The following is a 16345-nucleotide window of genomic DNA, read 5'->3' as shown; positions in this document are numbered from 1 at the left end:
AGGTTTTGCATTTGCATGGCTTTTCTGAAGGATATGACGTCTGACACGTTTGTCTATCATTATTTTCTAACGTCAGTCTGTAATGATTTGCCACTGATTTGCTGTGACATCACTACTTTATGTAAAATGGATCAAAAATCTGAGACAAATATCTGGACATTCAGTGAATATATGTACAGTTGAGAGGTATGATTCAAGAAGAGTGCATATTGTATGTACCTACCCTGTTGCATTTGCAGCCATGTGGTGGTACAGTTCGTTGTACACAGTTTATTAGTATACCCTTCATACAGCTACTGGAAACATTTCCTTACCTGTAAAACATGTGGGGAAAATATGTTTAACAGTGTGCAAATCCACTTAGCTGAGCTACCTGCTGCTTAGCATTCATGTCTTGACAATGGTTACACCTGTAAGCATAGCTGAACATTGCTAACCATTGCTCACTTTTAATTTTTTAAATATATCAGACTACTGACTTAATTTATTAAATGTATACTATTTACTTTACATGACATTCCTCTGTGTGCTTTCCTTACATTAGCAAGGGGTGTGACAATACCATATGGGACACTTGTGTATACATGGGTGGTTTCACATGTTATATGCACTCACACTTACATTTTACACCAGCTATACTACTCTGGTTGACAAAAACTGTTACTACATAATTTAAGTTTAAAAAATAATTTTAACACTGCTTTCCCATATAAAAATAACTTGCTGTTGTGGTACTCGAACCGTGAATGCCTGCATGTAAAGCTGGGACTCTAACCACTAACTGTCTCTGCTTGGGAATTTCTGCTGTATATTTGTTTTTATCTCCTATGGGGATGTTTAAGCTATGGTAAGCGGAGGACCATAATGCACACACCCACTTAGCTATGCTTAAACATTCCTTAGCCTAGGAAAAAATGTAATATTATTATTTTATTATTATGTTATATAGTGAGTGTTGTGGTGTTCTGACAAGTCATAGAGGACTGCAGTCAAGAAATGGTATACATTTGGCTTTCAGGCTGCTATCCTTCAGCGATTCATGCTAATACATATCCTGTTTTCTATCAACTTTCTAAGTTTGTGAGGGCAATATTTCAGAAGTGTCCCTTTTTATGGCTTTTTCTCCCCATTGTTTGTGCCTTAGTCTACATTTCCTGCTTTAGCAGGTTGCAAGGTGTTGTACGGCACTTTTACAATGCAGGGAGTGTGTTACAGAACCTGTCACACATTCCCTGCATTTGTTTCCTGCTCCCTCCCATATGTATTTCAGTGTCTGTGGAAACTGAAATTCATTTATTTCATTTCAGTGTCCACAGACACTGAAATACTGGCATAATATTAGAGACATTTTCACTGTTCGTGTCCATGTGGCTTAAACAGCAACATGCCTTCATGAATATGCAAGGCTTGTTGCTGTGGCTATACGGACATGAGCCACTCAGTGGAGGAATAGTACTGTTACTCTCCCTTCTTCACTCACTTCTTTACTTCTGTTAGTTTTTCTTCCCTGGCTTTCTCTCTAAATATACCATAAGCCTTCTTTTTCCTCACTTCATATTGCAATTTCTGTTTATATTATACTAACTTACCTTTAATTTCTGTATTGATTGGCTAAAATGTCTCAACTATTAAATCATTTTCATGTAACTTGTATCTATTCTTAGCCAACGTTTTCATCATTTGGTGTAATTAAATTGTAGTTGTTTTTGTATTACTTTAAAAGCTGTAAAAAGTATTATTGTTAAAATGTTTATTAATACTTTCAAGCTTTCTCCCTGGGCCTCCCCTGAAAATGGGTTTCTACCCAGTGGAACTTTTCCAGCAATCAAATGTTAATAAATGAATGTTATTTGAAGCCATTTGCTCAGAGCACTCATCCAGTGACCTTAACACAAGAGGACATACTGTTCCAGTAAAAATTAATACCAACCATACAGTGAAATGTGACATTTCTTTAAGATTTCTTTCCCTATGGAATACACCCCCCCCCCCCATTAAACTCGGCTCATCAGTTCATAGTTCCAAGACAAAAATTATTTAACTAATACGAATAGAATGTTTTGTGGGGAGTTCTTTGTAAATTCTAGGGTTATTAGTTTCTTTGTAGTGATTTACCTTTTATGCTTTATATTTTTGCAGTACATATTGCAGATTAAGTTAAATTATGCTAGTTTTCTAGTTCAGTTACATTAACTTTAGTTTAAACATGTAGAATCCTGTCCATTATACCAGTAATGCCAGTTTACAATTTGTTATTACAGTTACCTTATTTATTTAATTCCTTTACTATGGCTTTTCCTATACTAATAAGAATGTTTTTGTATTTGTAAGATATTGATTTAGTTGGGGAGGGTTTATTTTTTGGGAGGAGGTATTGCATCTGCATGTGTTGTGTGTGAAGCTACTTTTGGGCTGTGTTATTAAACATATTGCATACTACACTATTTTTTTAGTATGTTGCTTGTCAGTACCATGATTCATGGACATGGATTGATATAACAGGTGGGCCATAAAATAGTAAATCACTGCAGCAGAGCACCACAACAGCACTTAGCGTAGAACAACCACTGTAGCTGTTACCCTGCCTTCATGCCATATAGAGAGAGTCATAAACGTTTTTTATTCATTGGAAATAATGGTAGAGCTGTGGTCATTAATGTATGGTAATGAAATGATCTGGAAATGAGAGAACTCCCTTTGTCTGGAAATTGGCTGTGTTCCCAAGTGGGCATGGGAACTTTGTAGTTGTGGTGTTAGGTTTGCCAGCACTAAGGAACACTGTAGCTGGTAGGGTTTTTCCTGCTCCTGTGTAGTTTTTGTCCTTGAGCATTGATGTTGCTGTTTGGCTTTCTTTGTTGAACAACGAGGGATCACTGAGTTCAGATGTGCTGCAACAGCTGTACATACAGTCCTATAATAAATAATAATTTATGTAGTTGGACCCATCCCATATGCAGCTGGTATAGTGTCTCTGAATTCTGTATGATCCTTGGGGAGGTAATTAGCATAAATGCTTCATCCCTGGGGAGGTAATTAGCATAAATGCTTCATAAGCAACAAACTGTTGTGACACAGTGAGTTAAAACATCTAAAAGACCTTACTAGTGAGGAGATGCATTTTAAGAATTGCAAATGAATTTGATGTGCCTTTCTAATGCATATCAGCCCAACTCCATGGGGCACAATTAAAAAAAATAGTGGATGGGAATTGTGATCCATGTTTTACTTCAAGTTGTTAATCTTGGCATAGATCTGAAGTTTGCGAATTGTGTTAGGTGGACTTAGTGTGTCTGTCTGTTTTATATGTACTGTGTGATCTTTTGCATGTTTAGGGTATTTTTAAAGAAATGTAGATAAACTTGATGGCATGCCAATAGTGTCGATCTATATAGTGTTTCTAGTAACAGCTTTTATTATGCAGTTTTATCAGGGGTCCACTAAGATGAATCATAAATATTGGATATAGAGCAATGAAGAGAAGTGAAAACTATTCCCAAATACATAGCCTAATAACCAGGAGAATGCATGTAAAACATATTACCACTTAGCTAGAAAGCTCCAGCATGGTTTCTATCCAAAAAACAGCCACAGTGAATATTTTTAACACTTTTCTCAAACTAGATTAATTTTCCCATTCAAGACAGCCAGTCTGGAAATTTTCTATGGTTTGCAGTTGTTTTATATTATGTTTTAAAAATAATGAAGCCTAAATCCCTATGCAAACGTTGTGGGCTATGCTGAATTCCCTCCGTGACTGGTCCTCAGAAGTGACTTAAATCATGTTGGATTCAAAACAGTGACTGCTCGACATCTCTTTGCATTGTACTGGGGAAGGCCTTCTTTCCCAACATTTTGTGAACCTGGAGATAATATAAATCTTAAAGATTGTGGGTCTGGGGACGCAGGGTAGCTTGTGTCCTGAAGAAAAATAAAAGCATTTGTTTGTGTCTGTTAAAGCACTAGTTACTTTGCAGTTTTTATTTTTTTTTAAACACCTTTATTAAATTATCTCTTAAGACCTAGGTAAACATACATTAATGGAAAAGAAAACCAACCATATTTGTTTTCCATTTACATAATTATATATCACATGTTGTCTTTTTTCATAACTATCATCACTCCAACATTACATAAACTGATCAATTCTTGCCATCCCTTAAACCTCATTCCTATATTTATTTCTATGTAATTTACTAAAGATTCTGTATTCAATACTTCATATACAGTTGGTTTAGACTTTGATTTTCATTTTGTAATAACTGCTTTTTTGGCAGCCAACAGAATTAAGCTTAAAGCCTTACTATGTTTAGCTCACTTCTGACCATTGCAGTATTTTTCACAGAGTAGCTCTGGACCTTACACAGGGTAAGCGTACATTTAAACCATAGCCTTTTATTCCAAAGCAAGCTGTTTTAAATCTCTTGCACTACATGGTATTATAAAATACTAATGGATCAACTTTTATTTATTGTTTGTTTGCTAACATCTTAGGCTCACTGTACACTAGTTTTCCTTTCCTGTGACAATCCAGGAGCACAGCCTGTTAAGTAACTTATTCAAAGACACACTGTTTAGAAGTAGAAATTAAGGGAATGAAGCACAGGGCTACCTGATGAAGCTATTAACAGAACAGCTTATACCCTTAACTCTGAAAGCTAAACTGCCACTCAAAGATTTTTGACTTGCCACCAGTTGTGATGCCCCTGCACTGGCCCAGTAGTCCAGGAGCCTCAATCCTCACCACTATCACCAGTGAGGGATGTGCACATTGGGAGGATAACAAGTATAAACACAGTAAAATACAATTTCCCTTAAGAGCACACAGAGATCACAGTCAGTCTGGGGCTTGTTTCCCCCTCTTTCTCCAGATCCGCAGTAAGACTTCCCACTAGCACAGCTATAGGGCTAAGATCTCAGCTGAGTGGTCAAGCCAAAACCTCCAGCACCCTGTCTGTCCAACCAGTGCTTTGTGTCACTGCCCAAGTAGCTGACGCACACACACTTTGAGATTTGATTTATATACAAACACACAGACACTCCTGGGGAAGGCTGGCACAGGTTTACTAGCTATCCCCCTTCTGCCCAGACTACAAGGTAGTATCAGCTGCCACCAACCACTACTTATCAGCTACTATAAGGCCCTTACAAAGGGTGACCCATTTTACTGTGTAATGTTACTATTATCCAAATGGTAAGTGTGACCAAGACTTTTAAGGCTATTTAGGAGTGGCCTATACAGTATCACCAAATACATATGCAAGTATTTTAAGAGTTTAAATATCTCCAAACAAACCAGCCACAATTAAAAGGTTTAAATATATTTAATAATAAGTAATAAAAGAACAAGACAATACTCAGTAACTCAACACAGTGACAACAGAGTTCAGAATCACAGGAAATATTTTAAAACAACATTGCAGGACAGTCTCACATAAATACATAAAACATCTAAACTAACCTTACTATATTCCTATCTATCTTTAAAAGCAATTACTATAATCTAGTACTTACTATTAGCAAGGCAGAAGTGCTGATGAAAGGATGTTTTCAGGTCCAAAGACAGATACAAAATGCGCAGACTTTCTCTGAGAGATGGTTCTTAAATTAGTAACAACACATTACTGCTGGGTCAGCTGGATGACATCACTCTTTGCCACCTCTGCCTTCAGTTCCCAGGCTAACAGAAACCAACATTTCTCTGTGAAAAATACTTCTCTCTCACAAGTTTGCCTAGAAGTCGGAAAACAGAAACAACTTTACATTTGAAACTTGTAATTATTTCTGTTTCCAGACCATAGGAAAACTTACAACTCTAGACATTGTGTTTGTCCTGAGCTGAAACAGAGATAACAGCATCATAAACAATTTCTACTTATTTTCTTGAGGTTTTGCAAGTTAACTCTGTATATTCCAACTTCTACCATGAAAACACACATTTGCACAGGCACATAGTCCATACACATTTCTGTCCTTTTCCAGTAGGGTACAGTGTGGTTACATTCTTGAAGCTCAGTACATAACATAGTTCAACACACACTTTTGCACCAGTAGTTTTAATATTTATTTATTTATTACAGTTTGATGACCGGGATAGTCCACTGGGCCTGGAAGAGCCCGTTTTCAGTGGAGGACCCAGGAGAAAAGCTCCACAGGATATAGACAATTTTACAGTAGTTATACAAAAGTAAATACAGTAGTAGAACAGTGAAAAATACAGAGATAATATACAGTTTAATATCCACATAACGTATAGTTTTCTTACATTTGTAAGACAAGCATACAAATCATATTAATATTTCACAAAGGACATAGAATTATTTACAAAATTCCAGCTAGCTTATATTAATGAATGTAGCATTATTTAAATATAGCGTTCACAGAACAGCTGGTTTACCTAGCTCTTCAGATACTTGTCATAATATTTGAGGGCATTCCTCTGACAGCCCTATAGTATCTTGTTATTTTGAAGTAAAAACATTGTTGAGTAAGAGCCTGCTTTGCTGTGGGGCGGACATATTTCTGCACATCTTTCATATCCTATTAGTTTGGCAATAATATTCATATTTATAGACATTCAGATCAACCAAATTTCCATTTCAGCCAGAAATTCTCCCAGAGCAAAAAACAAACAAAAAAAAAAAAAACAAAATGTGCCTGTTTTGTTAAAAAACATTTTTTATATGTTACTTCTTAACCTATGTGGAGCATGTTGAAATTATACATTATTATGTATAATGAACATTGTATTAAAATGCATCTAGTTTCAAAACAGTACAGCAGGCATACTAATACATACCCAGAGTGATCCGTTTGTTTTATTTTTTTTTAATTTCTAAATGTGCTTGTAGTATAGACATGAAACTATCCACAACCATGTAATTCCCAGGTGTAGTGATCAAGCTGCACTCAGTAAGCACTTGAAATTCAGAGATTCTGGTATATATATAGCGGATGCATCCAAAATAAGACCTCCACGTTGCCATTTAACTGTCTTGTATAAAGGAGATAAATTGCTCTGAGAGTACTTTTGTCATTGTTTCTTGTCCTCTAGACACAGTCCATGTGCGTCAGCAATGGTGCTCTCCACTCCCTTTTGTCAAGATGGAGAGAAGAACGGGCTTCTCTTGACCACAAAGTCCCTCTCCAGGAGTACTCCAACATGAATCCAACAGTAAGTTGAATTTATTAATATGCATGATATATAAAATAGTACTAAAAATGATTTCATATGGGATTTTTTTCTGAGTTTTGTGTTTTTATTAGCTGTTGGATAATATAAGCAGGAATGCCGCAGCAATGCTTTTCAGTTAAGTAATCATAACTTCTAAATTGATGTGTTGTGTGAAATTTAATTCCTTGTTTTGTGTTATTTAAAGCATAGTACAGAAAAGCAGAAAATTAAATCCAGACAGAACATTGATAAAATGGGAAACAAGTACATGCATAACTGCAGTTAGGATAAATCCATATGAAAAATATTAATTCTCTGTTATTGGGCTCATTGGAAGAGAAGTATTCATTTTATAGTTTAACTTTCTAGCATTGATCTAGGCTACAGTTCATTGGTAATGCAATATGGATCAGCAGCTACCAGTTTTCCAGTGTAGATGAAAACCAGAGTATCTGGAGAAAACTTGTATGGAGAACATTCAAACTTGGCCCTGATACTAACTGGTGGCATACCACTCAAATGTCCAGAATTTCCATATTTTTGCTCATATTTTTGGTCTGGTTAGCCACCCAGCTGTATGAACATTAGCTCTGTTTGATTGTCATTGTTGGTGACACCTCAACCCTCATGAAAATTTTGAAAAAAAAAATGGCTTGTGGATGGATGGATTTTTGATCTCTTCCTCATTAAGTTAATGTTTTATTGGCAAATCATGGAGGGTTTCATTTTCTAAATAATGACATACATTTGAGTTTCTGACTTTGTATCTTTCAGAAAATGAATGCTGATGGATAACTTTTCAGGTTTACAAGAGCAGTATTTAAAATGTGCCCATCTTTTTGGCCCTTTGTCCCACTATTATTTCTGGATTTGTCCAGCATTCTTGATTGAAGAATTGAAGAAGTATGACTGGAGATGTGACTTGTACTTGGCCTGTAAGGAAGGGACAAGAACCAACGCTGAAGGTGCAGCTCAGTTGGTGAGATGCAAAAGTAGATAGAAATCTGTGGTTGCAATCATTTCACTGTTTCTAGTTGCTGTCTGTGTTTGTGCTGTGAAGATGAAATTGCAGTATTACCATCCCTTGCTGTTTTTTGTTTTTGTGACTGCAGCTACATAAATTAGAAAACCAACAACTCAAGCTTATCCTAAAATTGAAGGTGGTAATTGCAGAGACCACAGAAATAATGAATCTAGATCTAGATCTATGGAGCCTCAAGAAATATGCACCACTAATAGCATAAATGGCTTTGAGCTGTGGGGCTAGAGAAGAGATAATTAATCTCTATTTGTTAGTTAAAATACCACTGCAATACTCTGTGCATTATTTAGTTTTAGCCCGATAGTATTACTTGTGCATTACCTGGGTGTACTGTAATGAATTGCTTCTAACTATTATAAGTAGTTTCTGCTTACACTGCTTTACCACTGTGAATGCAATGCTAGACGTCTTTGAATGTATTACATTTTCTGTATATGCAGCCTGTTTTATAGATGACATTAGTCTTTCACTGTTGGTACCTTGCTTAACTCTGACATTGTTTTATTTTTCTTGTGTATTCACAATATTTTTCCTGTGTATTCACTCTGTCTTCGTTCTTATTTCCTTTATGTAACCTCTCCTCTCCTCTCCTAAACATTTTGTTGCTTCCATCCACCTAAATTTTTCTTCCTCTCATCCTGAAACTGTTAATAGTATTTTCTCTCTGTTTTTCATTACAGTTAGTCATCCCTACTACTACAACTAATTACCTGAACAGAGCCCCTCGCAGACATCTGGGACTGTGTACTATCCTGCTCTTCCAATCAAAAAAAAAAAATTAAATAGATGACTTTTAAAGTGTATGGCCCGTTTAGTCTCTGTGTAACTACCGAACATTTAATCACGTCTGCTTTATGCAGCTGTGGTGTACACACAAACAGCCATGCTGTAACTCCCTACTACCGCTCTCTTGCCCTACCATTTTCATCCTGTCCCTAACTGGGCACATCTTTCTTATCACAAACTTGTTCACCAAGTTATTTTTTGGGTGCATAAAGCCAGAATACAGCAGCTTTAAAGCATACTTATCTCTGCTAGCACTGACCTGTGGTAGGTTACTTGAATGATAGTTTTCTGCTGATATTCTCTCTTCTTCATGGTGCAACCCCCACCCATTCCTACCCACATCCCATATCCTCCAACTTGCACTTTCTCTACCCACACCTTCTTAGCTAATTATCCATTTAAACTTCCTTTCCACATCCTTACAACACACCCACCCATAACTCAACCCCTAACCCCTCCCTACATCTCACTTCTTACACTGACCCACCCACTACTCATCACCACTGTTATCTTTCTACTCCTCAACCTGTCCTAATATGTCTTCTAAAGTGTGTACTACATACTCCTTGTTTCCTTTGTCCTCCCTACTATGCATTCTTCTACTCGCATTTACAACAAACACCTACACTTCACTCAACATTACTCACTACCCGTCACCAACTCTTCCCCTGCATTCGAAATCTGGCCTGCTCAACTCGAATATTACTCTCTCTCCTACCATTTCAGAACAAATATCTTGCTTCTCTCAATGTTCAGATATGTCCCCACCCACCTGCATCCCCCCTCACTCAAATACTATTGGCTGCTTGAAAAACTGTCACATCTTTTGCTTCACTCCCTAGTATTAAATTGCATGAAGACATCCACCCTAACCCTCATCTCTTCTCCCCCAATCCACCTCACTTTCCCAAAACAACTGTAGCAATCCACCTTATATCAAAACCAACAATACTGACCTAGTCCTAATTAACTTCAACCTGAGAAGTATCCTTAATAAACTTCATGAATTCCAAGCTACCATCACGTTCTACCGTCCAGACATGGCTATCATAACTGAAACCTGGCTCAAGCCACATTAAAGACCAAGAAATCTTACCCACTGGCTACATCATCTGCTTCAACAAAACTGAAAAACATGGTGGAGGTGTAGCTATCTTTTCTAAAGACACCCTCAATCTGGAACAAATCAACTGTACTCCTCCAGACCTCCCCAACATCAAACTAATAGAAACACACCTCAAAGTAAACTCTCACAAAACTCAAATCATCATAGCAACTTACCTCGTCCTTGGAAACAACTTAACCATAATAGAAAACCTCCTGTACTGGATATCCACTAATTTCACCCAGGAAACCGTTGTTCTTGGTGACTTCAGCCTACAGTGGCTAACATGCTCATCTGAAAACCCCTCTAATTTCATAAACCTCTGTAACTTCACCTAAACTATCCATTCACCAACCTGTATGGACAAACATTCTAACAAGCAATCCATCCTTTTTCATAAATAAATCGGTCTCTGGTCACACCGCCAGCTGCCTTCCTGACACCCTTAGTGACCATGCACCAAATTTCATCCTCAGGAAAAAAAAAATCACAACCCCAATAATATAATTTTCAAACTGATTTCCAACAAAAAAAAACTTCTCTCCTCCTTTATTTAACACTCTTCTCCAGCAGTATGATTGGAGCCCTCTAAAACCCCTCCAGCTCGATCTTGCAGTCCAATATTTCAGTGATGCTTTCCTAAATATACTCAATAACTTAGCCCCCATTAGGAAAATTCATACCAAATCCAAAGATATACCATGGCGAACTAGCAGCTCCAAAGCCTTACTAAAACTACATGACAGATGGGTCAACCTACCACCTAACAAAAACACATCAGACCTGCTAGTGTATAAACAACTATGAAACCAAGCTAAAAAAACAGATTATACTTGACAAAAAGTCTTTTTTTCCTTAAATGTCAGCAGAAGTATATACACACACCCTCAAAATTCTGGCAACGCATTAATCATCTCCTAAAGTCCAGCAAAACTTCTACCCCACCACTTCAAATACCATAGATAGCCTACCCTTGCAGTTAACTCACACTTCAACTCTGCAACATCCCTCATGCAAAATTAATCCCAGTGAACCACTAACCACCCCTAATCCCCATCATTTCCCCTAACTCTTTCACTGTTTCACCAATCCAGACTAGCTACATCAAAATGTTTTTCTCGCAAAACTTAAATCCTCATCCCATGCTGCCGACCTTCTCCCAAATGAATTTTTAAAGCTAGCTGCTTCATCTCTCTCCTATCCTATATCCATTCTCATCAATCGTTCCATCACTGAGAAGTACATCCCCACTATCTGGAAAATCTCTTGTATCATACTACTCACGAAGGTGGCCCATCCACTGATTTCTCAAACTACCGTCCCATTGCTCTCCTCTCTCCTTTAGCTAAAATCTTGGAAAAATGCATCCACTGACAACTACTTGATTACTTACTAAATAACAACATGCTATCCAACACTTAGCATTGGATTCAGACCCAAACACAGCACCAGTACTGCCTTGATTAGTTTCACCAACACAGTGAACCTCCTTAAAAACAAAGGCCTTCTCATTTGCTCAGTCTTTCTAGACATGTCAAAAGCTTTTAACACTGTCTGCCATTAAAAACTTCTTAAAAAAACTTGCCACATACATCTTTCTCAGCTCTTCACTGGTTCCATATTTACCTCTTCAATAGGCAACAGTTCACCAAGTGGGTTAACAACCACTCACCCCTCCTGTCTATCTCAGTAAGAGTTCCACAAGATACCATTTTAGGTCTCCTTCTTTTCAACATATTCACTGATAACCTTCTCTGTTCCTCAAAGCATGCCACCATAATCCAATATGCAGATGATTCCACCCTCATCTGCTCTGCTCCCACTAGCCTCAAACTTCAGGAAAAAAACACAAAAATCTCTGTTAGCTATGGAAATCTACCTCACAGAAAATGTACTCATCCTCAACACAAAAAAAACAAAACAAAAAAACAAACAAAAAAAAAAAAAAACAAAGGTCTTCACCAAAAACAAGACTACTTACAACTGTTCTTCACTCCCCATTTATTCCTTCAACCAAAACTGCTATTGAACCTGAACATACCAGACTAGCCACTACCGGGTCATTTCTTCTCTCCACTCTTCTCTACTCTTCACTAATCTACAAAAAACTGACCTAAACTACCTAGAGACATGTTACAATAAAATAGCTAAATTTGCTGCCAACTTACCCTACAGGGATCACCACTGCCTAGCCCTAAAAAAAATTAACTGGACTGAGCTACCCAGTTACTACTACTAAATCAACTCACTGCTGTCTATACAATTTTAACCAAACCAAATAACTGCCCAGCCCTACAAGACTTGGTCCAAACTAATTCTAACCTCAGAGACCTACGATGCTCTGATAAACTCCTGCTAAAAGCTACCAAAAATGTAAACAGTTTTGGAGACTCACTATACTCTAATAAAGTATCAAGGTCTTGGAACCTATTACCTCAGCACATCCTTAAACTTAACATCTCCTCCAAATTCAAGCAAAGTCTAAGAGAACATTTTACTAACCGCTGGCTCTGTCTTTGCTCCAACCCAGACTAGGGATCCTATTTTTCTTGCCTCTGATGATTTGTTAACCATATTACATGCTTACCAATTTTATAGTCTATTGATCTTGTATCACACTCCATGTATAATGTTTCATCCCCAATATTGTTCATAGTAGTTTGTATCGATTCTATCTTTATTGTACTTGGAATGCATTTCACGGTACTGTAACTGCCAGATGTTTTTTCTGAATTAATTATTTGTACTATTTGTTTCTGTATTACTTTGTATAACTTTGTTGTATTGTTGTTGTATATGTCTGGAACTTTTCTCTCGAGGTCTCCGCTGTAAATGTGTTTTCAGCCCTATCGCACACTTACCCAGTAACAAACATAAAATAAAATAAAATGTAGGGTTTCTATAAACTGGAAGAGTGATCTCTCAGGAAATCCCATGCCTGCCTAAGCAGCAAATGCAGCCCCTGTAGAACTAGAAATGCAACTAGCATGATTCACTGTTACAGCCAGAGGGGTGTTTCCTTTTGAAAGCCTTGGAGAGAGGACATACCTTAATAAACTGTTTGATACAAGATGAGTGTTCTCAAGTAAAAAATATACTCTCTTTTTTTTTAATGTAGATAATTGGAAAAATTGAGATCAGTCTTGTATCAAGTAAATGACATCATCATTAAAGGAATGAAGTATCTTCAGACAGTTAACATTTTCACAAGACTTTGTTGCGTAGAAGCCTTGACCATTTAATTGTTTCCTGGACTTCTACAGGGCCATGTCATCATTTCCCATTCTCTGCCCTTGATGTGTAGGTCTGGAAGGTTCTGTAAGAATTTCACAGGTTAAGCATCGTTGACTAAAGTAAGCTAAAATACAACACTTTGTACTGTACCAACTCATAAATCATCAAAGATTTATGGAGAACAGTAGGGATGATGGTGACACCCCTCTGTGAGGGATACAGGGACATTCGTGTTCATATTCAAATGAGACTGTGCATGGGTGGTAAAACATTTTTATTGTATATCTTTCTTTCTGTACATATACATTTTAATTCAGGCTAAAAGTGATAGATAATGGAATATGTATAATCAAGGTTGTGGGATATGACATATGTTGTACTGTAACTCTCACTTGTCATGAACCTTCTTCCCTACCAGGCACACATCACAGACCTCTCTCTTTCTCTCTCTCTCTCTCTCTGTCTCTCTCACATATACACACACACACTTATACAGTGGATACAAAATGTTTACCCATACCTGTTAAAATGTCAGGTTTTTGTGATATAAAAAAATGAGACCACAATAAATCATTTCAAAACTTTTCCCACCTTTAATGTGACCTATAATCTGTACAATTCAATTCAAAAACAAACAAATCTGTTAAGGGAAAAAATATAAAAAAAAAAAAAAAAATGTATGATACACAGGTTGCATAAGTGTGCACACCCTTAAACTAATACTTTGTTGTATGTGCACACCCTTAAACTAATACTTTGTTGAAGCACCTTTTGATTTAAGTACAGCATTCAGTCTTCTTGGAGTCTTATCAGCATGGCACATATTGACTTGGCAATATTTGCCCCACTGTTCCTTGCAAAAGCCCTCCAAATCTGTCAGATTGCTAGGGCATCTCTTGTGCACAGCCCTCTTCAGGTCACCCCACAGATTTTCTATTGGATTTGGGTCTGGGCTCTGGCTGGGCCATTCCAAACCTTTAATTTTTTTCTGGTGATGCCATTCTTTTGTTGATTTGGATGTATGCTTGGGGTCATTGTTGTGTTGAAAGGTAAAATTCCTCTTTATCTTCAGCTTTCTAGCAGATGCCTGAAGGTTTTGGGCCAAAAGTGACTGGTATTTGGAACTGTTCATAATTCCATGCACCTTGACTAAAGCCCTAGTTCCAGCTGAAGAAAAGCAACCCCAAAGCATGATACTGCCACCACCATGCTTCACTGTGGGGATGGTATTATTTTGGTGATACAAAGTGCTGTTTTTGCCCCAAACGTACCTTGTGGAATTGTGGCCAAAAAGTTCAACTTTGGTCTCATCGGACTATATCCCGTATACTTTTGGGAGACTTGATGTACTGTTTTGTAAATTTCAGCCAGGCCTGGATGTTTTTCTGTGTAAGAAAAGGCTTCCGTCTAGCAATCCTACCCCATAGTACAGACACATGGAGAATACGGGAGATTGTTGTCACATGTAGTACACAACCAGTACTTGCCAGAAATTCCTGCAGCTCCTTCAGTGTTGCTGTAGATCTCTTGGCAGCCTCCCTGATCTTTTCTTCAATTTTGGAGGGACGTCCAGTTCTTTGCAACGTCACTGTTGTCCCATATTTTCTCCACTTTTTGATGACTGTGTTCACTGTGTTCCATGGTATAGCCAATGCTGTGAATTTTTTTTTTAACCTTCTCCTGACTGATACCTTTCAACAGTGAGATCCCTTTGATGGTATGTAAGCTCTCTGCGAGCCATGGCTTTTGCTGTAGCAGGCAAATGAGTAAATGTCAGGAAAATCCTACTAAGACATCTGAACTTTATTTGGGGTTAATCAGAGTCTCTTTAATTGATGGCAGGTGTGTACCCAAGAAGACTGAATGCTGTAGTTAAATCAAAAGGTGCTTCAATAAAGTATTAGTTTAAGGGTGTGCACATTTATGCAACCAATGTATTGTACATTTTTTATTTTGTATATTTTCCCGTAACAGATTTGTTTTTCAATTGAATTGTACAAGTTATAGGTCACATTAAAGATGAGAAAGTTCTGAAATGATTTATTGTGGTCTTATTTTTTTATATCACAAAAACCTGGCATATTAACAGGGGTGTGTAAACATTTTATATCCACTATATGTACATACATAGATATGTATGTGTGTGTGTGTGTGTGTGTGTGTGTGTGTGTGTGTGTGTGTGTGTGTACACACACACACACACACACACACACACACACACACACACACACACACACACACACACACACACACTCACACACAGAGCTTCCTATTAAAAGTGTGTCCCACTAGTCCTTGTCACAGTATTTCAGAAATTAAGCTGTTATTTAAAAAAACAGTGAACAGCAATATTTTATTAAACATTTCAAGTATTTTTGAGAATAGTTTTTCACCATGCACCCCCAAGGTAGAGGAGGCCAAGTTCCTTATTTGTACATGCCAGTTTCAAGTAGGCAACCTTGTATACGCACACACATGGATTATTTGAAAGGGTCTAGTGTGTGGTAAAGTTTCATGGTGAGAGACAGGAAATAGCTGCCCTATTCCTATAATACTTATAAAACAAACCCTCAAAATACTCAGTTTATTCAGTTTTCCATTATTTGTAACTTTTTCTCATTCATTTCAATGAGATGCAATATAGTACTTGCATTTTATTGAACAGAGCTTTGTGCTTTGCAGAGGTTTATACAAATGGAATATATTTTGGGCGATTTTTCTTCTAACATTCCAGGGTTTTTTTTTTTAACCATTTTATCTGCTATCATATAAGGTAGTGTAGTGAGTGCTAATATTATATTTTAGTCTTAGTTTAGTTATGTGCATTAGTTGAAATGCTTTTTATGTCCCTGTGCCAGGTGACTGTTGTATTACCTATGTATTCCCGATCACTGAGGTGATATATCAGTCAGCAGCAAACATTAGGAGTTCTCCATTTTTCTGGCCCTAACCCCTCCTTAATGGCTGATGGTGATGTGCATGCTAGCAGCATGTGGCCTGTGATGCT

At 37.3% G+C, this 16345-nt stretch overlaps 1 protein-coding gene across 2 annotated transcripts in view; it reads left to right on the top strand.

Annotated features, from left to right (window-relative positions):
• Positions 1 to 16345, top strand: part of MLANA (melan-A) — a 322149-nt gene that overhangs the window by 196592 nt on the left and 109212 nt on the right. For both annotated transcript variants that reach the window (XM_044067196.1, XM_044067195.1), the window contains exon 4: positions 7052 to 7171. In XM_044067196.1, coding sequence (XP_043923131.1) covers positions 7052 to 7171 — 120 coding nt within the window. The remainder of the gene's footprint in view (positions 1 to 7051; positions 7172 to 16345) is intronic.

This window comes from Protopterus annectens, chromosome 3.part1 (assembly GCF_019279795.1).
Source record: "Protopterus annectens isolate FY-2018-M chromosome 3.part1, PAN1.0, whole genome shotgun sequence".
Lineage (NCBI taxonomy): Eukaryota > Metazoa > Chordata > Ceratodontiformes > Protopteridae > Protopterus > Protopterus annectens.
The sequence above is the reverse complement of the archived record's forward strand: the minus strand, read 5'-3'. Positions and strand labels throughout refer to the sequence as shown.